We start from the raw sequence: 24988 nt of genomic DNA, 5'->3' as shown, positions 1-24988 counted from the left end.
TGTCAGGGGGATTAAAATAATGCCCTATATCTGCAACAATTGCCTGTCAAATGAATGCAATTGCAGCGAAGGAACATGTGTTGGAATTTAAGAGTTTTAAATAATGAAACCATAAAAGATCCGAACAATCTGTCTCTCCTTAGAGACCATACACACTTAACGTTTCAGCATCGTGCAATAGCGTGGTAGTGGTGGGAAATCTTAAAGGCATACTATGCAACATTTTTCAGTTTATTAATGTGTTCCATACCGTTTTGGATGATTGAATGAGTCATTTCAGGTCGAACAAAGGTTTTCTCGGACGCCCTGGTGGTCTGTGGGGGAAATACCGTACTTGCAATAGGGTAGTTCCCGCGTGACGTCAGCGCTACATCCGGGTCCCGCGGGTAGGCAAAAACAGTACTGTTCTCGTCTACTACATGACAAAACGGGTGATTTAGAGCGTACTTTTACTTCGTTTATTTTTGGAATCTAAACAATGCCTACGACTTGTTGTGCTCCCGGTTGCACAGAGAGGCATTCCAAATCGCTGGATGTACGTTTCTGTCGTTTACCGAAGGACGAAGAAAGAAATGGATATTTTCAATGAGAAGAGCGCAGGCAGACACTCCCAATGGACTGGGGGAGCCATCATACTACGACAGAATTTGCAGTCTACACTTCATCTCTGGTAAATACAACTTAATTCTGCTCTAGTCATTGTTCTAATTAAATAGTGGCGGAGGGGAGGTGGCGATCGCTACACGGGCCGGAGAAGCAGCAGCAGCAGCCGCTGCTGCTTCAGACAACGGCGGCCGTTCACGGGCTGCGGCAGCAGAAGCCAGCGGCTGCTGCGTAAACACTACACGGGCCGGAGAAGCTACCGCAGCTAGCAGCAGCAACAGCTACAGCAGCTGCTGCTGCTATTACGCCCCCGTTCACGGGCGCTAGTAATTCTGTGTTTACGCTGCAATGTCGCCGACACCGCCACCCATTTTAATAAGACAAAAACACCTAAATAATCCGTAGTGAAAAATGTTTTTTTTTAACTTACCGGGCGGGTCTTCCTCTCTGCTGAGACGCGGCCTGTGTCCGACGCCGCTTTGTGCTGTTGCACAAACATGTGTGAACATCCATCCGTTTTCTGACCACTTAATCCCTCATGGGGTCGCGGGCGTTGCTGGAGCCTTTTTCCTGATATAAAATAACTGTAGCCGTCCAGTGGTTTCATGGCTTCCATGCTCTCTCGTGTGTACTGGCCTGCCGCGTTTATAAGGCAGCTGTATGTCGCAGTACGGAACATTTGGCCAGCATTTCAAAGACTCGCTCCGTCCCTTCAGGCTTTTGCTGTGTGGATCTGGCAATCTGACACCATCAACTTACTCTTAAAACGATCTTGTAATACGTTATCTAAAGAAGAAAAATACGTGGAGAACTCGTCAGTTTCTCTGTTTGCGTCCGCCATTGTGTTCGCCTTTTGCCTACCAGTCCGGCGCGCATGCGCGAAAAACAATAACAATGAACTACCCTATTGCAAGAGCCCTCAGCCCGCACCCACAGGCTCAGAAGTCTCGTTCGTGCAAGACCGCAAGAGTCGGTCTTGCTTTACAGAGAGAACTCCATGTGTTTTTGCCCTACCATTCACTATATGCACGCACGAAAGCAACAACAAAGAACTGCGTGTTAACGTCAAATAAACATGCAAGTATATCAAGTTTTTTTATTATTATTTTTCATTTTTAATGTTGGCGAGGCGGTAGCGTGAGTTTGGCGAGGCGGCCGCCTCGCCAAGATAGCGCTGCGGGAAACCCTGATGTTCATACTTTCACTGTGTTAGTCATTGTTTGTACTGCCGTTTTTTCGACTTTTCGTTGCGTTTGCCTGTCTGGTAAGCTCAAAACAACCACGCGTGGCTTGACGGAGAAACCAGAACAGCTGAGCATCTTTATGACAGTGTACTTTTACTTTCGCCCTCTGGGGGAGCCTTGCTGGAAAATCAACCCCGGTTGCATAGTATACCTTTAAAACACAAAGGAATGGAGGGGGTGGAGGTGGCTGACTGTCCAAATGGACTTATTGGTTGTAACATTAGGTCACTATAACGTTGAGTTTAATTAGACATCGGTCATTTTTACAAGCTTAGAGGACATAGATGTCGGCAAACCTTGGTACTCCACCATGTGACCGTTTAATCCCTCTGGATGCCACTACAGTTGCACCATGAAGAAGCACAGAGGTATTTCACACAATTTATGCAAAACTGATTAACATAAAGCACGTGCAACAGTGCCAACAAAGGGCCATTTACATTATTTAATGAAAATCTTTAGATTACCTAAAGCTTAGAAAGTTTAATCTACAACAAAAGCCTGTTTTATTCTATTGTAGTCTGATCGTGACACTGCAACAAGCCCAACTTAAATCACTTTAATAAAAATGATAAAAGATGGCTAGATGTGTTTAAATTATTTTCTTTCTGACTTAGCAATGCTCATCTGTAAAGAAAAGCCGGCAAACAGTATTGCTTTGTCTCAAGATGGGCATGCATGGACGGAACCAACCATTTCTGGATCGTCAAGAACTTTAGGTCGTGAAATTCAGTAAAGAAAACTTCAGGATGTCGAAGAGGGAACAACAGAGGTTTGCCACCAAATAAGACGTTTGAGACTTCTGAAGAATCCTTTTTTGCAGGGGAGAAAAACTGAGTGGCAGTAAGTCTCCTGTGTGGCCCAGTAAACACTGAAGGATCCTGATAGAGTCTGTGTGTGGGGCTGGTTCTCTTCCAGGTCCAGGGCTATCCGTCAACACAGCCGTAATCTAAGAGTGGAACCAGCTGTGCCCGGGATTCAATCCCTCCAGCAATCCAGGAACAACTCCTGTGGATGTGTGGATTCGCCAGCAGAAAGAAACTAGAACTGTGGATCTCTGACCAGGACACAGTCCAGATTTTAATCCAGCTGAGAAGCTGTGGTCAGCCCTCAAGCAGCAGCTGGAGAAACAGACGACAAACTGATCTGAGTCCAAGCAGCAATGAGACAAGATGGGACACCAACAGTCAAAATTTATTGCAGAAGTTATCAGAAGCTTGTTGGAGAGAACTAGAGAGTCTTTGTTCAATGCTCCAAAGTTCCATTAATTTTATTTAGTTGCTAATGCTAAACATCTAAAAGTTTCTGTTGTTTTTCAGCGTTACACTGAACATTGTAAAAACAAATTATACAACTCTTTAGGTCTAGACCGGAATACTTTGGTCCTCTGCTTTATTAAATAGATTACAACAATCTCAGGGTAAATCATAATAACGTCCAAGAGAAGGTTTAAGCTGACAGAAAACAAAGAAATGACAGATGCAAAGGAATCAACAAGAGGGATCATATTTCTCCAATTTTAGCTTCCCTTCATTGGCTTCCTGTTAAATCAAGAATAGAATTTAAAATTCTCCTTCTAACGTATAATCAAGCTCCATCATATATCAGAGCTCTACCCCGTATGTTCCTAACAGATCACTTCACTCTCAGACTGCAGGTCTGCTGGTGGTTCCTAGAGTCTCTAAAAGTAGAATGGGAGGCAGATCCTTTAGCTATCAGGCTCCTCTCCTGTGGAACCAACTCCCAGTTTTGGTCCGTGAGGCAGACACCCTATCTATTTTTAAGACTAATCTTAAAACTTTCCTTTTTGACAAAGCTTATAGTTAGAGTGGCTCATGTTACCCTGAGCTATCTCTATAGTTGTGCTGTGATAGGCCTAGGCTGCTGGAGGACATCAGGGTCTAATTTTCTCACTCTACTGATTTCTACTGTTCTTCAGTCTACTGTTCTCCAGTTTTGCATTGTATTACATTGAAATGACTGTCGTCATTTAAGCTTTTAACTTTTTGCTCTCTCTCTTTTTCTTCATAGTAGGTACACCTGGTCTGGCGTTCTGTTAACTGTGACATCATCCAGAGAAGACGGCTCACCCGCTATTACCATTTAATGTAGAACAGATTACTAGATCAATGTGTGCTTCTGTGCTTTTTTGTCTCTCTTGTTGTGTCTCTGCTCTGTCTTCTGTAACCCCAGTCGGTCGAGGCAGATGACCGTTCATACTGAGCCCGGTTCTGCTGGAGGTTTTCCTTCCCGTTAATGGGGAGTTTTTCTTCCCACTGTCGCTTCATGCTTGCTCAGTATGAGGGATTGCAGCAAAGCCATGTACAATGCAGACGACTCTCCCTGTGGCTCTACGGTTCCCCAGGAGTGAATGCTACTTGTCGGGACTTTGATGCAATCAACTGGTTTCCTTATATAGGACATTTTTGACCAATCTGTATAATCTGACCCAATCTGTATATGATTGAACTTGATTTTGTAAAGTGCCTTGAGATGACATGTTTCATGATTTGGCGCTATATAAATAAATTGAATTGAATTGAATGAGTCAGTCTATAAAAATTCAATGCAAGTCAAACAAGTTAGGAGGTTTAACTTCTTTACCTCAAAGTGTTTAAAAAATGTAACAAGACTGAAAACTGCAAATTTGTTTAATTTAAAACAACATCTAAGAGTAAGAATGAAAGCAAATGAATCAAAATATTACACAATAACAAAGGGATCATGAGAACATTTTTCAAAGTAGCTTAAAACAAATCAGGGTAAAGAATTAGGAGCACATAGTGCTAAATTTAAAATAAAAACCATTAGAAATTCACAGGAGATCCCAAACTTTTACGAGACAAAGAGTCCAAAGTATCAATCTGAAATAGATTTGCACTTGTTATTCTGAATGTTCATGTCTGTGAGCTTTGTCACAGTGCTAATTTGGGTAAAACCAACCAGCTTTTGTAAGCTGATCTTTAGACAACAGTTTACTTAATGGAACATTTCTTTGTGATGATCTTTACAGGTGATCAATATAAATAACAGCTGTTTAGCAAATCAATCATACTAACTCAATCATGTGTGTTAAAGAAAGGACTGAGTTCATAAGACCTAGAATCAAGAACACCTCAGCAGGAAATTTATTTTTTACTCACAAACTGAAGAAAAATGGGATTTTGGTAGATTACAGGTACATCGAAAAAAATATAATAATTTTATATTGTGCAAAACTGCAGTATTTTTGCCAGTCATCTCAGAAAGTGATGATTATTTAATCAATTAGTTTGATGATTATGGCCACAGATAATCAAAACCCAAAATTCAGTGTCTCAGAAAATTAGAATGTTGTGAAAAAGTTCATGATTTGAAACTCAGTGTCACATCTTAATCAGCTAATCAACTCAAAACACTTGCAAAGGTTTCCTGAACCTTTTAACAGTCTCTGAGTCGGTTTAACACCATCATGGGGAAGACAAGACTGCTGATTGGACAGACGTCAAGAAGACAGCCATACACTCCCTTCACAAGGAGGGGAAGCCACTAAAGATCAATGCTGAAGAAGCTGCTGGTTCAGAGTTCTAGATCCAAAGATATTAACAGGAAATTGAGTGAAAGGAGGAAGTGTGGTAGGAAAAGATACACCAGCAACAGGGAGGACTGCAGCCCTGAGGGGATTGCCAAGTGAAATCCATTCAAGAATTGGGGGGAGCTTTACAAGGAGGGGACTGAGGCTGGAATCGGTGCCTCAAGAGCTGCTACACACAGATGGACACTAGAGATGGGCTACAGATGTCGCATTCCTCCAGTCAAGCCACTCCTGAGCCGAGACATCATCAGAAGGGTTTTACTTGGGCAAAGGAGAAAAGGGACTAGACTGTTGCTAAGTGGTCCAAAGTCCTGTTCTCAGATGAAATTAAGTTTGGCATTTCATTAGGAAATCCAGGTCCCCCAGTCTGAAGGAAGGCGGAGACACCCAGGACCCACATTGCTTGAAGTCCAGTGTGAAGTTTCCACAGTCAGTGATGGTTTGTGGTGCCATGTCATCTCAATCAATTAAATTCAATCAACTTTATTAATCTCACAAGGGGCAATTCATTAAGAGCAGCATGTCAGTATGTGCACATTCAAAAAAGACCCTACACATATTTTAAAAGCTTAAACATAAGGGATGAAAGATTTGAAGTGGCGGTTCATCTTACCCCAAAATTCCACATCCGCTCCATTCACGTACGTACACGTCCGTCCGAAGGAGCAACTACGTTTCTATTTTAATTAATGAGAACCACTGGACAAGCTCTGCGTCGTTCACCATCAAAATATGCAACAAGTCTATTTTCTGCTCCGCTCGACTCCAGCCAGAGAGAAATAGCCCACTATTGTGGATGTGGAATCTGGGGGTTACACACAGGAAGTGCATGACGACACCCAGAAGGCAACATAGAAAATTCACCTGCCAGAGCATGTCCCAGAGGCTAGGATACTTCCTGCCTTCCGAACCATTTGCTGGTTGCAGAAGACATTAAGTTCTCAGTTTCACGCTGATGATTTTAGAACTGATTTTTACAATATTGTTCAGGCTATTCCTGTCTTTAACTGTCAAATTGTGAAACCAACAGATAAAAAGATCTGCTGGTTCTGGTCCACTGTTTTCTAGAGTCCACAGTCAATGTAAACGTACATCAGGAAATTCTTGAACACTTCATGCTTCCCTCTGCAGACAAGCTGTATCGAGATGCTGATTTTCTTTTCCAGCCCACACTGCCAAAGGTACCAGATGCTGACCATGGTGATCCTGTTCTTGATTGGCCAGCAAACTGACCAAAACTCCATAGATAAAATCTATAGGCTGTTCGTTAACACCAGAGCAGAACCACAGGCTGATGGCCTCTATGACACAGAGCATTGATGCAGTAATCCATGCAAGAGGAGGCCAACCAAGTGTTGAGTGTACAGAAATGGATAGACTTTTCAGAAGCCTCACTTTTGTGCTTAAAAAATCCTTTTGATTGGTCTAATGTCATATTCTAATTTTCTAAGATACAGAAATTTGGGTTTTCTTTCCCTGTAAGCCATAATCATTAAAATCTCACAGTATCTCACCCTAACTTGAAATATTTTTAGGCCTAAGAGCTTTAAGATAATAAGGTCTTCTACGTGATGTCATAAGTTGCATCTGTTAAGCTCACTGAGTGCAACTTTTAAGGCAGAAATACCCCAACAACGTATTGTATTTGGAGCTCAAAACTGTAGGATGTAAAAGAGACAAAAAGAGAAGAGCTTATTTTTATTAGTTTTAATAATTATTTTTAAAAGTTTTGACACCACAGTTCTATTGATGCTTTGATCAGAAATCAAATATCGACAGGAATCCATTAAATGACACGCAAACCAATTTCTGCCTTATATCCTCCTGAGACCCAGCAATACATTTTTGTCCTCTGTGGAGCACATAGGTTTTTTGTTCATAACTCTTAAACCATACATGCCACTGTGTTAAATCCTGTTGGTCCTTAGAGAGGACATCCTGGGCTTTCCAATGATATGACATGTGTGGGGTCGGGGCTTTTCTAGAATTTTCTTCCTGATTCTTCAAAATGGCTGCCATCCCTGTGAGCACATTTTATCGAAAGAAGAAAGGTAAGTATATTATTTTCTAATTATGAGCTTTGTGAGTTTAATATTCAGATTGCTTCTAGTAAATTAACATCTAAGGAATAGTTAGGTACATTTTCAGAGCAGTTTAATTATTTGTTGGCATAAAACATAACCTGTTTATGTGTGTCCTCCATAGAGGACATCAGGATTTGCTTTTTATTTTTTAACCTGTTTTAATAAAAGTCAGCTCACTGACTGAGGCAGAGAAAATCCTAAACAGGATTACTGATGGAGACTCAGACATAGATTTGTCAGATGAGGAGGACCAAGAGGGACAGAATGACGGTGATTTTGAGGTCGGGAGTTCAGAGGATGAGGCATCAAGTGAGGAAGAGTAGTGTGAAGTTGAGCACGCAAGGGCCCGTCGCCCACTTTGGACCAAAACTAACATGTAGGCTTCTGAGACAAGAGTAGATAAGCTTAGACAGATAAGATTATTTTTTTGATGAACTATCACTTTTAGAGGACATAATTATTTAACGTATTTGTCTGTCTCTTAAGATTCCTGCCTGTGCTGGAAGACTCCGGAGAGGTTGTCTGTACTGCCCCAAAAGGTGTAGACTGGCCACCATCAAAATACTTTGAGCAGCACATTGACAACAAAGTTTTTGAGGACATGTCCTTTTGCACAAACCAGAGACAGATTCGGGTGTCAGGCTCAAGTCTGAATACAACACCTGACGAGATTAAGACCTTCTTTGGAGTCTCGGTGTACATGGCATGCCTTGGTTACCCAAAAATCAAAATGTATTGGGCCAAAAAAACAAGAGTGTCAATAGTTACTGAGTCCATGACAAGGGATCGCTTTTTCATGATCAGATGTTCTCTGAAAATCACTAATGATCTTGATGTAACTGAAGAGGAGAGGAAGCTAAATATGCTTTGGAGAGTCAGTCCAGTTCTGAAGAAGGTGTAACAAGGCTGCCTAAACCTACCCAGGCCAGGAAATGTTTCCATTGATGAACGAATGATTCCCTTTACTGGTCGATGTCCAGTCCATCAATTCGTTCCTGGCAAGCCAAATCCAACCGGATTGAAGGTGTTTGTTCTCGCTACTCCAACTGGAATTGTATTGGATTTTGAAGTCTACTAAGGAAAAAACACCTTCGTCGGCAGAGACACAGGACTTGGAATAGGAGCAAATGCAGTTCTTCGGTTGACTGAGTCCATTCCCAGGGCAACTCACCTATACTTTGACAGGTATGATGAAAATGTCAACTGTGGTGCTGTTGATGATGATTCTCTGTCAACAAATTACACTTATTTTACTTTTTTTGTGTTTGTGTCTGTCTGTCTAGGTACTTCACCTCAATAAAACTACTGGATAAATTGCTAGAAATGAATCTGCCTGCAAGTGGAACACTGATGAAAAATAGACTCCCAAAGGATTGTAACATTACATCTGATAAAGAGTTGTTGAAACAAGGAAGAGACTCCTCCGTAATGGTGACAAGGAAGCATCCTGAGCTGGCTGTGACAAAATGGGTTGACAATAAACCTGTACTCATGGCATCTACAGTGCATGGAATAGAGCCCCAGGATACCCGTACCAGATGGTCACTGAAAGACAAAAGGTGGCAGAGTACAACACCAACATGGGTGGGGTTGATATGTGGGATAGAATGCTTAGCTTTTATAGAATGGCTAACCGCACAAGGAATTGGACTGTATGCACAATCCTACACTTCTTCAATCTGGCCATCACCAACTCCTGGTTACAGTATAAGGAAGACAGCCAAGCTTTGGCACGACCTATGAAGAAAACTCTCCAATACCATGACTTCAAACTGCTCTTAGGTGAGGAACTGATTGCCCAGTGGCAGTCAGGCCAACCCAATCCAATTGAATCTGATGCGTCGAATGATGAGGAGTACGTTCCATCACAGAAGAGAAAGAGGCCCCAGCCAGATAAGGAAGTGAGAAAGTATGGAGCTGTCCATTTGCCACAGATGATGGACAATCCTAATACTTCCAGGTGCAGAGCAGAAGGGTGCACTGGAAAAACCTACATAAAGTGCATCAAATGCAACATGTACCTCTGCATCTCAAAGAGGAAGAACTGCTTTATGGACTACCACAAACCAAAACAGAACTAACACACCTGATTATACTACACTAATCAGCTTGCTTTTGATAAGTTGAATGAGGTGACTGGAAATCTGAACCACTGGCTTAAATGATGTAGCCATTTGAAATTTACAGCACTAAAGATTGTCAGAGTTCAGAGGTAAATGTATGCCTCGAAATGTGTTCATATTTGCCACAAGAGAGTCCCGATGTCCTCTCCAAAGGAAATACTCTAAAAAATAAATAAAAACATGTTTTGAAATTTTTTCAATTGTAGTGATGTTTTTTCACTCCAAAGAGTCATGTAGTGTTAAAAAAAAAAAAAAGAAATTCAAAAACTTTTTTTTCTCTGGGTCTCAGGAGGTTATGTAATTTCTTCTTCAGAATTTTATGTTGAGATATCAGTCCACATTAAAAATCAAAGTGAGCTAAATCAGCAGGGGATTAAACACATACTACCTTTATTTGGCCAAGAGAAATAACAGACAACCTGCCTGCAGGAATGGGATAAACGTGTACTTTGGTATAGAAACAACTCAGAAAACACAAACTCATGAGAAAAAGATTCAGTTAATTCTTTCTTGGCAGGAGCTCAACAACAAAGGAACAGGCCTCAGCGAACTGAACTGCAAAATCCAAACAGCCGATGTGTTTATTCTAAAACATCAATGGAATGCTGATATATTGCTTCGCTTTTGACAGGGAGTCAATGAACTCAGTTCCATTTAGAAACTGAAAGGAAGACGAAGCAGCCTCTGCTGCTACAGATCACCAACGCCATTTAAATCCCAGCACCAGTCGGATTTTAAAAATGCTTCCTTAATACAAAAGAAAACAAAGATTTCTAGTAAGGCTGAATTTGTTAATTTTGTAACTGGTAAATTATAAATTAGAAAATATCTTTTTCTTCATGTATTCTCAAAATACATAATTATTATACATTTAAAAAGAAATTAAAATATTTTTTCTTAGTGTCTTTAATAAGCTTTCTCTTGCCTTAGAAATATAGATTTTTTTACTGATTACACTTGAACAAGTTGAGGTTTTAACAGGAGCAGTTGTTTTAACCAAAATCTGTTAAAAACCAAAACCTGAACCACGATGGCGTCGGCCTGAGCTGGGCCCATCACCCATCAGGATTTGGACTGTTCAACGGTCGGGTTAACCCTCTGATGGACGTAGTGTTCCCCCCGCAGTCCACATACTGATACATCTCCTCAGACACTTGCTCTGCATGGCCAAAGTATGTTGCTGTGACGGTCACCCTGCATAAGATGGAGATAAATGTGGTTAGACCACCCACACCTTTCTGAGGTAAACTAGTGCAAATCTCGTAAACACAAAAAGTGAATCAGCCAATCACAGGGCAGCATCACAATGGATTTAGGCATTTAGAAATGATGAAGATGACTTGGTGAAGTTCAAAGTCAGCATTAGAATTCGGAAGAAAGAGATTTGAAACATGCCGGGGTTAATGGTGCCAGATCAGCTGGTAGGAATATCTCAGGAGCTGCTGATAAACTGGGATTTCAACACACAACCATCTCAGGTTTACAGAGAATGTTGTGAAAAGTCAGTAACTGTTAATAAATTTACAGCTGGGGACAGACGGCAGACAAAAATTGGCAGACAGGTTCCAGATGCAAGGAACCTAAAACTCGGTCCTCTCAATCAACAACGTATTAATCACGTTTTCTCCTTTCAAACCTAGAGGTATGGTCCGGAACTACTTTGGTTCAGAGTGTAGCCTGTGTTTACTTCCTGGTTCCTCAGCCAATCATTTGACAGTTCCCAGGGTTACCAACACAGAGCGCAGTATTTAACATGGAAGCCAGTAAGAGAAACAGACCAAAAACAGAACAGAATACAACAGCATATTTCTATCCTGTGTAAGTAAAAATTCACAACAGCAACACACTGTTTAAAAACAGCAAATTAGGTTGTTGCGATTGGCAAGCTGTTGTACCAATTTGAGCCACAAGGTGTCAGTATTACTTATAGCTTAGTTAAAGCAGAGGTCCGGTCATATTCAGAATTGTGACGTCATGGTGCAGTATCGGGTGTAGAGCAAGTCCCAATGCTGATTAGAGCACCTGTCTAATGTTCTTCTGTGTAACTGTCTGTTTGTTTGTTTATACAATATGTTCAATAAAGTTCTATGTATGAAAAAAGTCCCAATTCTGAGAAAAACAAAAAGTCCCAATGCTGTATCTGGTGTTTGTCACAACGCGCTATTATCCAAGATGGCAACAACTAGTGCAGTAAGCGAAGCAGAGAGTAATGGATTTAATAGCGACAGCGATGGGATTTCTGTGGATTTATCGTCATCATTTGATAGCGTTTTGGAATATATGGTAGACTTTCTTGACAGCAACCTGACTTTTGACGAAATGCAGCCATACCAGTTTGAGCCGAGGAGACCAGAAAGGGACGATGTGAGTTGAATCTGTCTGCTGCGGCTGTGGTGTAGCGGAAAGGTGAAACAACTAATGTTTTTCACTTTTACCCGATGTATTGCAACATCCAACTGCCATGCACGTGGGCATTGTTGCTTTAACAATTGCTCTCGCGAATTTAAATGGTGAAGTCCTCTCGAAATCAGAAATAATTGTTGTTGATCTCAGATGTGTATAATAGTTCCTATTGAACTTGCTAGTAAAGCGTGGAGAATGGCCCTCGGCTTACTGCACCGTGACGTCACTTCCATAAGACGTCAGGAGTGAGGTGTTATCATATTTGGTCATTTATGGCCGCTCCCAGACTCAGTGATCCGGACAACAATTAATACTTTTATTTTTTTACTGATTAACGCTACATTCATTAAATCACCGCAAACGTATTCGTTTTAGGTATAGATAATGATCCATTGATTCTTCCTTGCTGACCGGACTTCTCCTTTAAAGCAGGAAACTGAGGCTCCTGATCCCACAGACCCACAGGAACTGGTTATTACCAGATAGGACAAAAGTTGCTTGGTCCAATGAGTCTCGATTTCAGGTGCAACATTCAGATGCTTGGGTCGCGATCTGAGTCCCAAACAACATGAAAGCATGGATCCATCCTGGTGGGAGTGTAACTGTGTGGGGAATACCTTTGACACATGTTGAGTTCCATACTACCATCTGAGCCTCATTTAAATACCGCAGCCTTCCTGAGCGTTGTTACTGACCATGTTCATCTGTTTATGACCTCAGTGTTGCCACCTGATGTCTACTTCAAGCAGGACACCTTGTTTAGTCCATGCTAAGAATGAAGGTACTTCTGAAGGCAAAAGGGGGTCCAATCTGGGACAGGCCACACCTAATAAAGTGGCCAATGAGTGTATATTTGGATTTCCATGTGAACAAGGGTCAACTTACTGAGTCATGACCACGATGTTGTGCACCTTGATGGTTTCCAGAGTGCAGTATTCACTGGAAAATAACAGAATGTTATTAAGTGGATCACAAGTAAACCAGTTTAATCTGACATGTTCAGTTGTTTTCAAGATGGGACACTTCCTCTTCTGTATTGTTTCATATTCTCCCTTCAAACCAAAGATAACCGAGTATTGTCACAAAAGTGGGGTTTGATACCTGCAAGGATGAAGTGCAACATTTTGAAGAGAGGAATAAACCAAAAATTCTTACAGAAGAGATTTGAATGACTTTGTTACATAATATTTCAGTGAGCTGCCAGAGAGGAGAAGATATTCACATTTATTTGTGAAACTCAAATTGTAACCTAAGTCCTGTCGTCACCTGCTTCTGCTCCTGTACCGTCTGAAAGATCGGAAACTACAAGTTGGAACCTTGAGTAAAACCAGCCACACACATTCAGCAGTTCTCCTGCAGTCAAGCTTAGCTCAGGAAGAAGTACTCTCTAGAAGCTTTGAAGTGTTTAAACACTAACCCTGAAACTGTTCCTCCTAATCAATATATATAATTTTCAAATTGAAGTTTAAATTCATGTTTATGTATGCAATTTATAAAATATGATTTCAGATCAATTATGTGCATATCATCTGTTAATGTCAAATTGTCCTATATGTGTATGAACAACTTTGTATTCTTTCAACTGGACCCCAAGAAGATTAGCGCCCACTTTAGTGAAAAAACAATGGAGATCTGAATAAATAAACACATGTGGAGGTTGATTTCTGGGACACTAGCTTTCAGGACTCCTGATTCAGATGCTAGATCTAAAAATCATGAAAAGTGTTGTATGCTGGAATAAAGCAGTACTTACTAGATGTAGCTCAACTCATCTGCAATGACAGTGGGAACCATATAATCAATCTGAAACATAAAGAGCCAGGTCATTCAAACGGATCCACTTAGCCAGTGAACGTGCAGACATAGGATGAAGGAGCGGTACCTGTTTCATGTCCAGAGGACTTATGGCAATGACGTTACTGATCCGAGATTTACCGATCACCGTCCTAGCAAACTGGACCTGGGCTGTGATGTTGGCCACCTCCACAGAGTAATAGTTGTTGTTGGTGATGTTCAGAGTGTTCTGTAAGGACAAACAGCAGGAGGAGATGGACATCAGAGGAATCATAGTTTACTGCTCACAATTCCCCTTTCCTTAAATCATACGGAAAAGGAGATCCAATGCTGATCTTTGTCTTTTGTGGCCTTGTTTGCAGAAACGACTTTTACATTCTCACAGCTATGAAAGTTTTTTTCTCCAAGCTACAATCTTAAGCATCTTACGAATATGTGACCTATGAACCCCTCTGCTTTTAAAATATCTCAGTCAGATGTTCTTATTGGCAGAGGAGAAGGTGTACGTTACACTTCAGCTCAGACTGCAGCATCCATGCTTTTCCTGTCCCTCTTATCTCAAATTAAAATGCTGATTCTGGTCATTCAGGTGTGACAAGTCAAAAATCGATGCGGTTTGTTTTGCTTACAGGCAAATCGGCTTTCCAAAAAGCAGCTTAAAGCTTCCATTTTGAAACCCCTTTTCCCTGCTAAAACTCTGTCCCTTAATATCTCTTCTGCACATTTAAAGTAACAATGACTAAAATAAACCTGAAAAATACCAGAAACTAACAAAGAACAACAACAGAAATGCAGATGGAAGAGATATGAAGTACTGGAAAATAAGCCTGGAGGCTTGTAAAGAGTCTGGACTGTTTGTCTAACAGTCTTCGTATTGTATTAAAACAATATTTGTACAGCACATTTCTTAAGCTTACAGAGATTATAGTATGATGTTCATGTAGCAATATGAATAAATATCCAAGACATCCAAAAGACTATAAAAACAACCAAAAACTGCTCACAAAGAAAAGATCAACTGTTGTTCTTATTCTCTTTTATTTTGATGAAAGCACATCATGAATGTTTTACTATGACCTGAGATAATTTCACCAATTTATAAGAATGTCTCCAACGTGTAATCTGTCGTCTTGAATACATTTAAAGGATTTGGAATAAAGTGCTTGAGAATAAAAAAAAAATTATCTTTACATTTTATTGAGGAAAAGGTTAATAACTTTGAGTAAGATGATTGTGGTCAGAATACAGTATTAAACACATCTGAAAATAAAACTGAATGATGAATAGATGATGCTTACATGCACCAAATAACAGCCTGTCTTGTGTCTCCAATGACCAGGCTGGGTCCATCCATATAAACTAATAACGCTAAAACTTGAAACCAAGTTCATTTGTGATACTAGAAAAAAACAACCTGTCATTGTACTCTATCAGCAAGCTGTACTTTAATTGCCTGTGTAGAAGGTTTTAAAGAAAACGTCGCCGGGCTGAAGATGCAGGATGGTTGGATAACTGATATTTATGGTGAATGTTGTGATGATAGCCGTGATTCAATTTGCCCTAAGCCTCTCTTTTTACAGCTGACCTGAGAGGAGGAAGGTGGAGCAGCGAGCAGACAGCAGCCCCAGATCAGCCTCCCTGGATCGGCTCGAACAGGAGGCAGTCGCCACGGAGCACAAATATCCCACGTCCAACCTCTAACTTCTCAGGAGTTACTAAAAAGGGGAGCTGAAATGTCTGAGGGTGTTCAAAAATGCATGCAGTTTCCACTTACTCCCAAAGACAGGAGAAACACAGAAAAGCTTATGGGGACTTTACTGAAAACAGTTTCCTGTGGAGGAATTCAAGTCTGGGTTTTTCAAAAAAAATTCTGCACGAACACGGAAGGTGGAAACCACAACGCTATCACGACCCGTGAGTTTATTTAATTTCTAAATGCTGTCCAATGTAAGGAAGGTGTGTTTGTAACTGAAAAATCTGGCTGACTGAAGACCATCATGACGGTCACTGCAGTGGAGCGCTGGGAGATAGCTCCATTCCCTATGTGCCGGTATGTTAGCAGCGAGTTCTCCGCTGAGGCACCGCTATGGAGAACTGGATCCCAGCTGCGTGCTCCTGTGTCACGGCGGGAACCTGGGAAAGTGGTGTGGGGCGTGCATTTGACCGGTTTTCCAAATAAGCCAATCAGAGCAAGTAAACTTGGCAGAACCGCATATCATTAATGCTACCAACCCTTTTACTGAGGAAGGACATTTGGCCTGACAAAATAACAATATTTTTTTATGAAATTCTTTGCAAAATTTACATATCCAACAAAATCCACTACATGAATGGTTTATACAGTGATGGGACCTTTAACTAAGGGTTGATTGGACGCCAAGTAAAGTTACCTAATTCATACCACCTGTTCTGAAACCCCTGAAAATGCCGAGTATGACAGAGTGAGGTAGAACTACTCAGGGTAGATTGACCATTCTTTCTGAAACGGGGCCCTGACGTTAGGGTTTGCCCTCTATAAGTTTACCTGCTGACAGACTGTTGACTGCATTTCCTCTGTGACCAGGACAGCAGAAGGTCATGCCAGGATTAAAACATATGTAAAACTGTTTTATGTGGCCAGCCTAAGGCACACCTGTGCATTAATCATGCCGTCTAATCAGTATCTTGATATGCCGCACCTGTGAGATGGGACGGACTCTCTCATCAAAGGAGAAGCCCTCCCTAACACAGATTCAGACAGATTTGTTAACTGAAGACGGAAATAGGTTTATCATGTATATAGATAAAGTTTTAGATCTGAGTTCTGCTCATGAAACCTGGGAGCAAAAACGTGTTGCGTTTATATTTGTGTTCAGTGTGGCAATAATTCAGCTGCTGGAAACACTGGATTTCTGTTTTAAATGTTTGGAAAAGATAAAACACATGATAAATACCTCCTTCTCTGATATAGTGTTACTTTTACTTTACATTTTGTCTCAATTTAAACATTGTTCAGAAATGGTTGTACATTAAATTATTGGACCTTGTTTTATTGAATGTGAGGAACACAGCTGCTCTAAATGTTGTTTAGTTACTCTTTGTCAGGTTATTTGTGTTTATTAGATGTAGAATATGATGCTGCTCTTGTTTTATGTTGAGGGTCTGATTTTATTAGGTTGGCTTAATTAAACTAAATCAACGTTGCTGAATAATGCCACTCTATAGGAATACAAAGGGAAAAGGAGTACACCTAACTCACCGTGATGTTGAGATTGATGCTGCGCTGCTCTTGGTCATAGCTGACATAAACAGACTTCACTCCAATATAGGACACATCGATGGAGCGAGGGAAGAGGAAGAAAACAGCCAGGCCGGATAAGAACAGGCAGAGTACCACTGATGCACTTACATATAGTTTCCTGAAAAGAAAAAAGATAACCATGAGATTTAAGTAAATAGTGTTGAGGTTCCTTGCATGCTTTGCTTGCCCCTTGGCAGGAATTTTTAGGCTAAACAGGAGCTCTCTGAGAGGACTGAGAATCTTTGTGAACACGCCTCCGTTTTGAGATAGACGTACAGTTTGCATTTTATTTAGAAATGAAGGTCCCAGAGTCTGGAAGAAGAATGGAGCGGGACAGAATCAATGGTGCCTAAAGTCCACAGTGAAGTTTTAACAGTCAGTAATAGTTAGAGGTACCATCTAATGGTTCTGGTCCATCGGGTCTTCTGAAGTCCACAGTCAATGCAGCCATCTACCAGGACCTCTAAGAGCACTATGCTTCCCTCTGCAAACAAGCTGTATGGAGATGCTGATTTTATTTTCAAGCAGGACTTGGCATCTACCCACACCACCAAATGTACCAAAAGCTGCTCAAGTGACCATGGTGGTACTGTGTTTGATTAGCAGCAAACTGACCTCACCTGAACCCCGCAGAAGATCTATGGCGGACTGTCCAGAGGAAGATGAGACACACCAGAACCAACAACGCAGATGACCAGAAGGCAGTTATTAAAGCAGCCTGGGCTTCCTGAAAACCTCAGCAGAACCAACTGGCTGGTCATCTTCATACTGCATTGATGAAGTATTTCACGCAACAGGAGGCCCAAACAAGTACTGAGCGCAACGAAATTAACGTATTTTTTCTAAAGCCTCAAATCTCTGTTCAAAATAGCGTTTTTATTGACCCTATGTGATGTGTTTGAGTTTATTGCTTTAAAAAAAAAAGGGACAATGCATATTAATGGACATGTAAATATGGCAGATCATAGCCTATGGCTGATTTCCATCTGTAGTCCCTTCGGCAGGTTGAGTCAACAACATAAAGTAATAAAAATCAATAAAACAACAGTAAAAACATTTAGAATAGTAAGCCTTCATGGCTTTGAGCAATATAAACAGGGGGAGAAATTACATAGAAAACATTTTCTTGAAAACAATAGGATGAAAAATAAAAGGAATAGCAAGAACAATGAAAAATATAGTGGATCATAAAACATACAGGCCAGTGGGGTCAGGGTGCCATACATATTTCAGTAGTGTTAAGAAGCTGAAATTAGATATCAAAGGACTGATGAAAGTACAGAGTGCTGGAGTGTTGAATGTGCAATTATATTGCAGATTGCACTGTCAATATAAAGTGCCATTTTAAGTGCACAACATTAAAAACATCTTACATTAATTTAATACCAATAATTGTAATCATATGGTTATTCAGGAAAAAATATGGATGGTACCCCAACAGTTTTCTAGTGTTACACAAATATGCAAATTTAGGCACGATTATGGCCACAGTGCTGTTCTTCCAATAGCCAAGCTTTAAGATGTTTGGTAAAAGAGGTCAGAGTCGGGAGTTCATGTATTGAGTTTGGTATTGAATTCCAGTTGTGAAAAGCACGAAGAGAAAAAGTGGCTTGACTAGAGGTTTTAAAAGGAACCACACAAGCACCTCGAGAACCAGCTGTTGTTGATCTGTTTGAGTTTTTTTGTAACAGAGAAGGAAGAGTTTGTAAAGATTTTGATTAAGTTTAAATGGTAACTGCCTTGTACTTGTATAGCGCTTTAACTAGTCCGTCGACCCCAAAGTGCTTTACACTACAGTCATTCCCCCACTCACATACACATTCATGCTATGTTAGTAGCCACAGCTGCAGACTGACACAGGCAAGGCTGCCATACATTGGTGCCACCGGGCCCTCTGACCACTGCCAGCAGGTCCCCAAAGACACAACGAAGGTGGTCGGAGCGGGGGATCGAGTAACCTGCCAATTGCGGGATGAACTCCCTAAGTCCTGCACCACTGTCAACCCTATCTTTTAGCTATTACATTAATAGCGAAACTTAATCATCGACACATACTATTGTATACACTGATAATGCATAATGTCTCAGTTCTGTGTGCGTCTAAGGTTACGGTTGCACTTAATTATCTGTGCAAACATGTGAATTAACCTATAAATTCTCATCAGTAAGGATTTTTGGGTGTAAACAGTTTAAAAAAAAAAAGACACGGAAACATGAGACTTCTACTTACGTCCTTCTTGGCCGTAGTCTTTGGTCACTGTATGGAATCAATGCAACAAGCTGATTTTCCTGTCCTGGAAAACAAGAAGCAGCTTGTGATGATGGAGCTGTCCCTGCTGTTAGCATCAAGCTAGCTGCAAACACAACCTTCAAGCTCTTGCTTTATTTTAACAGGAGCTGACGTGGTTAAACACGGAATTGGCATCATCCTTGTTTCTACAACAGCTTGACAACAGGGTGCAATATGCGGACAACACTGGTACCTCTGGGGATCCTCCCGGTGCCCTGACATGTGGGACATGTCACACTGTCTCTTCCTGTGAATTCCACATAAGGAAACTGGGAGATGTCAGCCACCCTGCCATTCTTAGTCTCCTCGTCCTCCACAACAGAAGACAGGTTGTCCCTTCCATCAATGAGGGTCGTCTCCTTAGAGGTGCGGGACACAGAAATCCCCATAGTCACAGCTGGGGAGAAACAAGGAATCTGTAATTAACAGCACAGATTACAGACTTTAAAACTAGTCTCTACGACTGAAATTAACAGCTTTTTTTGTGCTCTGAGGTGATCTTTGTTGTAAATTAGCACCACATAAAATGAACTGAAATTAAGAGGAGGCAGAAGGTAAGACTGTAGTGTTCAAGTATCCCCTTTCAGTAGGTGCTTCCAATCTGACTGGCACTTTCTTTATGCACAGTGGTTAATAGATAGGTAGCAGGACTTTTTGCAGGTACTAGGTCAAGTTTATGATCCTCCAAGGTCTGTCTAATCTGAAAAAGACATCATTAAGCAGAATCAGATGATAATAGTAGCAAGATGAAGATGTCACACATGTACTTTGCTTGTATTTGAAACACAAACGCATTCTGACACCCAGAATACACAAGCTGAGCTCAGACACATATCATTGGCTACATTAGGGCTGCACCATCATTTTGTCACACAAGACCATGTAGGTTTGCTTTTTTTCTCCCTTAATAATAAAACTATTTTAAAAACCCGTATTATGTGTTTACTTGCATTGCATTTGACTAATATTTAAGTTTGGTGGATGTTGAAACCCTTAGTGTGACAAACGTGTAAAAAGAGCAGAAACCAGGAACGGGGCAAACACTTTTTTCACACCGCTCTATGCAATGTTAACAGCGTGAAAACTTTTCCAGATGGGTGTAATTCTCTGATCAGATGTGCAGCAGCTCTTCGCTCCCCTGCAGGAGACACTTCTCACCACCTTCGTTTTCTGCCTCATCTGGACTTTGGACGGTCACGTAAACTAGCCGCTTAATTTCCTCTAAAACTAGCTAACTCGTCTGTTCAATATTGGTGTCTGAATTTATGAAGGGCTGCTGAGTCAACATTTTGTGGTTGATTACAACTAGGAGCCCCTAAACGACCTTCAGCTAGATCTCCTAACCAACATGCTGGAAAGGTTTTTGCTTTATTATAAAACGAAATGAGAATTCAGTTACCAAAATATCAAAAACTGTGAACTTTACACTGGAAACAGAAACCTTAGCAAGGCTGGCAGCCTGGTAAACAGCTGGCTAGCCAAGATGTTAGCCACAATAAAACTTGAGGAGATTAACGTCACTTCAGCGGCTTTACCAGCTGGGTCACAGATAACCCTTCGCTACACGATAACTCAACAAGTTACTAATTACAGTCACACGTAACGTCGAGTGAATATGAAATGACACGTTTACCTGAACAGAGATGCCCGTTTAGTTTAGTAAAACTTTAAACACAACGCGCAACCATAGATGTCGGAGTCTCGCGTTGCAGTGAAGGGAAGCCGGGCTGCAGCTGCTGTTCTGTTTACTTCCTCATGTTTGTCTGTCGCAGGCTGAACTCGGCTACGGCGCAATGCTGCCCCCTTCAGTACAATATGCGCATTGCAATCATGAAAAATGTGTTACAGTAGAAACCAGATTATACATGCACTGGATAAAAAACAACAAACAAACAAGCAAAAAACACCCTTGCTCTCAGTTTTGCATTCAGTAAGACTAAACGCTTCCAGCTATGGATTAATTAGGAATACAATCATATTTATATTTCATTTTGACATTGGAAACTGACTTAACAAAGGAGAAGTTTAGCCTGATTTAATTTTTAAAAACCTGTTTGTATATACTGTATGTAAATGCTGTATCTAGTTTGAGTTGCACGATTTCCTGAATGCTCATAAATGGGTTGAGAAAAGAGGTCTTTGTAGCTGTCAGTTTGAAAGGAAATAACGAGCTGTTCCTGCTACCAATTAATAGATGTACACAGAAAGTCAGCGTTCTTTGAATAACATAATTATAAAGACTCAAAAGAGGAAACAGAACCATGCAGGGAACTGGCATATGTCTTTTTTCTCTTTACCATGATATTTTAAAGGAGATGGCACATTTGAAATCTGTCTTGCATTCGAGACAGAACAGAATCCTGATAAACATCTCTACCTCAGTTAGAATGGAGCATTGTTGCTCATACATTTTCAAAGGTTTCTCACAAGAATGCAGCAGATTTGGAAAGGGAAAACCTTTTCTCAATGATGCTGACCAAATAATATTTTTGATGCGTATTTGCACTCTATGTTCTAAGCATATTATTTTCAGGAAGCTATGTAGTAGACATGGTTTACATGGCTTGTGGCTTAATCCCTGTATAGACCAGTTGACCCTTATGAAAAATGACCAAACCAAAATAACTCTGAGTGAGCTCTTGCTGATATAACATTTCAGTCATATAACCATTTCTTACTGTAGAAAATGAGCAGATTAAAGAAAATCACTTTCAATGATCAGCTGTCAAAGCAGGTTCAAATTGAAATCCTTTTCATATCTGGGATGGATGGATGGATGGATGGATAGATGGATGGATGGACGGACGGAAGGACAGACTGACAGACAGACAGACATCATATTTTTTGGACCATAAATCGCACCGGATTATAAGGGGCACAGTGAATTAACTTGCCCTTGTTTGTCTTTGTCCACATATAAGCGCACTGGATTATAAGGCGCAGTAACTATTCTTTCCAAGTGTCTAACATCACTCCGCCCCTTCACTTACATAGCTCTCTCTTGAGAGGGAGCTATCCGTCTCTGTCAGGAGGACAGAGTAGTTGGACTACACTGCCCTGTTTCTAACATATGGCCAAAATAAACGTAACTTTTATATTGAATTAACTTACTAGGTTTATTGTTTCTAGGATTTACTCTGGGTGCAGGCTGCCTAAAGGCTCCCACATACTATGTGCGTACTATGAGCTTGGCGGACTCCATGCTGACACTCCACAGACGTTTTACCTTTCATAGTCGAGCGTACTGTTGCTTACATTTCTTCTGTAAATTCCTACAATTCACACACTTTCTGCCAGTGGGACGAAGCAGCAGAATCTGGTCCATTGTCCCAGGCCCAGGGCAGAGTGGGGGCCCAAAACTGACACTCTGACCATTAAAATACAGGCAGAAGCAATTTTTCAGAAAAAATTTGTGTGAAACATATTTAATAATAGAGTAACTAAATATATATATATATATATATATATATATATATATATATATATATATATATATATATATATATATATATATATATACATATATATACATATATATATATATATATTTCTGCATAAGGTATATGTAATATGTTTTCTTTAAATAAGGGACCATTAAAACTCCCCCCAGCCCAACATAACATGGTTTGACCATTAGGTGCCCGATCGGAGAGTCTGAGCATAGTGGCTCAGAGACGGACCACCCCGTTAATTTCAATGATCCCGTGTTATGGCCAACAAAAATTACTGATTCTGATCGAGTGAATGTTGTGCGTTTAACGGCAAAAAGAAAGGCTTTCTCAGAGATGGCAAATGAACTGCCAGCAGATTCAGAGGGTCTAACCACATTTATGAAGTGAAGTCATCTAAGACTTGTTTGGAGGACAAAAAAATATTTCTGTAAACAGCAGATTATTGAATAGCATAAAAAGCATATGAGAATGAAGTATACAGTTAAGTCGATGTGTGCGTGTGTGTTGTGGCGGCAGGTGTAGAGGGGGGGCCCAAAAATACTTTTTTTGCCAGCTGGCAGCTAAACTGTCAGCTGGCCTGGGCCTTTACATGAATGCACTTCTAGCTTCGACATTACAGTCCGGCAGTCTTATGGACTGCTCAGGGGTCCGATCAGGTAGTGACACACATAGGCCGTTTCTCAATATGCGTTCTTGAGTGTTCTCGTGTGCTCGTGTACTCGTGACACGTCATCAGCCTCAGCCCGAGCACTGTCCCAATGCTGAGAACGGCAAATCGAGAACGCGCCGAATTCCCCGGATGTTGTTCTCGCCCGCCCTCTTTATCGAGCATGCATCAGAGCAGACTTGTGCGTTCTTCAGACTGACCGCTTGCCCAGAATGCACCGCGGCCGCAGCTTGATTTGAGACAGCGCAAACAGAGCTCACAGCGGTAAGTTAAAAAATTCCCTTTTCTGCTGCTGTTGTTCAAAAGTACGTTTTAAGATCGTTTGAGGCGAGAACATTATACTTTTAAGCTTCTCTATGTGGCCTGTTTACAGAGTTGGTGCGTAATTAAAAAAAAGTAGTGTGCATAATACTGCTGGTTATGATTTATTTGTTTTGTGTTTATCTGACTGACGTGTGTTGCTTTAACTCAATACTTGCTTTTGTAAATGTCTCCCTAGGACGGCAGCAGCATATAAAATAAATAAATAAATACATTCTATAAATGTTTTTCCTATCTAAGTGAGTTTCTTCTGAGTCATGACACGAATAATTGAGAGGAGAAAGAGGGAAAGAAAATAATAGTAATAATAGTATATGAAAAAACAGAAATTTATTTTATACAAATGTTTTATCTTTGGAACAGAATGAAGGTGTAATATATTCAACAAATTATTAACAGTTACTAACATGGTTTAAAACAAAGAAATAACTCATTAAGATCTTATACAAACAGACAATGCCTATAAACTTACAATTAAAAATAGTTGGAATGGAAATTAATTTACGCATTATTTTATGTATTTTTCCAGGTGGTTAAAAATGAAATGAAGCAGCATGTGAACATGACTAGAACTGATCTACATTAGGTCAGGTGTAGTCATGTTCACTTAAACATGCAGCCAGCTGGAGCCGCTCCCTGTCTTCAGCCGTTGGCCGTCCTCCTCTGGATCAACCTCCTCGTCCTCCTCTGGATCAACCTCCTCATCCTCCTCTGGATCAACCTCCTCATCCTCCTCTGGATCAACCTCCTCATCCTCTACGTCCAGCTGGTCCCCTGCCTCTATACTAATATTGTGGAGGATGCAGCAGGCGGTGATTACTTTTGGGGCAAACGTCGGGCGGACCTCCAACGCCCTTAAGAAGATGAAAAGCCACCGTGTCTTCAGACCACCAAAGACACGCTCAGTGATGTTAATCAGCCTTGGCGTGGTGCCTGTTGTAGCGTGCCTCCACTTGACCTGTACCAAATATAAAATTAACTTGTAATTTAGGTAATATGCTGATCTGTCTTAATCTTCTATCCAATTGATATAATCTATGTATCAATTGTGTGTCATTGCTAGCTCTATTTAAGGACAAGAAGGTAAGAGATCTTACTGGCAAGCTGTTTCCCTATAGAATGCACCGCAGGCCAGCCAGCAGAGGGTCACCAG

At 40.8% G+C, this 24988-nt stretch overlaps 1 protein-coding gene across 2 annotated transcripts; it reads right to left on the bottom strand.

Annotated features, from left to right (window-relative positions):
* Positions 1–4480: 4480 nt before the first annotated feature.
* Positions 4481–21170, bottom strand: LOC105917538 (transmembrane protein 106B). Of its 2 annotated transcripts, XR_002427061.2 has the most exons (9): positions 21029–21170; positions 19589–19792; positions 19336–19399; positions 17064–17223; positions 13914–14054; positions 13785–13834; positions 12917–12970; positions 8812–10822; positions 4481–8500 (listed from the first exon to the last, which is right to left on the bottom strand). XR_002427061.2 is itself a non-coding variant. In XM_012852381.3 (8 exons), the coding sequence occupies exons 2-8, from the start codon at positions 19782–19784 to the stop codon at positions 10684–10686; spliced, it is 804 nt and encodes a 267-aa protein (XP_012707835.1). In that variant the 5' UTR covers positions 19785–19792; positions 21029–21170; the 3' UTR covers positions 4481–10683. The 2 variants fall into 2 exon arrangements, 1 of the variants encoding a protein (XP_012707835.1); XM_012852381.3 differs by having other exon boundaries at positions 4481–10822.
* Between the last annotated feature and the right edge of the window lie 3818 nt (positions 21171–24988).

Source organism: Fundulus heteroclitus, chromosome 13, assembly GCF_011125445.2.
Source record: "Fundulus heteroclitus isolate FHET01 chromosome 13, MU-UCD_Fhet_4.1, whole genome shotgun sequence".
NCBI lineage: Eukaryota > Metazoa > Chordata > Actinopteri > Cyprinodontiformes > Fundulidae > Fundulus > Fundulus heteroclitus.
The sequence above is the reverse complement of the archived record's forward strand: the minus strand, read 5'-3'. Positions and strand labels throughout refer to the sequence as shown.

What these genes read in the sequence shown, in the direction of transcription:
- LOC105917538 (XM_012852381.3), bottom strand. Translation starts at nt 19,784, where the DNA reads ATGGGGATTTCTGTGTCCCGCACCTCTAAGGAGACGACCCTCATTGAT. An exon ending in GCATCAATCTCAACATCACG is followed by an intron (nt 14,055 to 17,063) that starts GTGAGTTAGGTG and finishes TTGTCCTTACAG; the next exon opens with AACACTCTGAACATCACCAA. An exon ending in GTCCTCTGGACATGAAACAG is followed by an intron (nt 13,835 to 13,913) that starts GTACCGCTCCTT and finishes TTTATGTTTCAG; the next exon opens with ATTGATTATATGGTTCCCAC.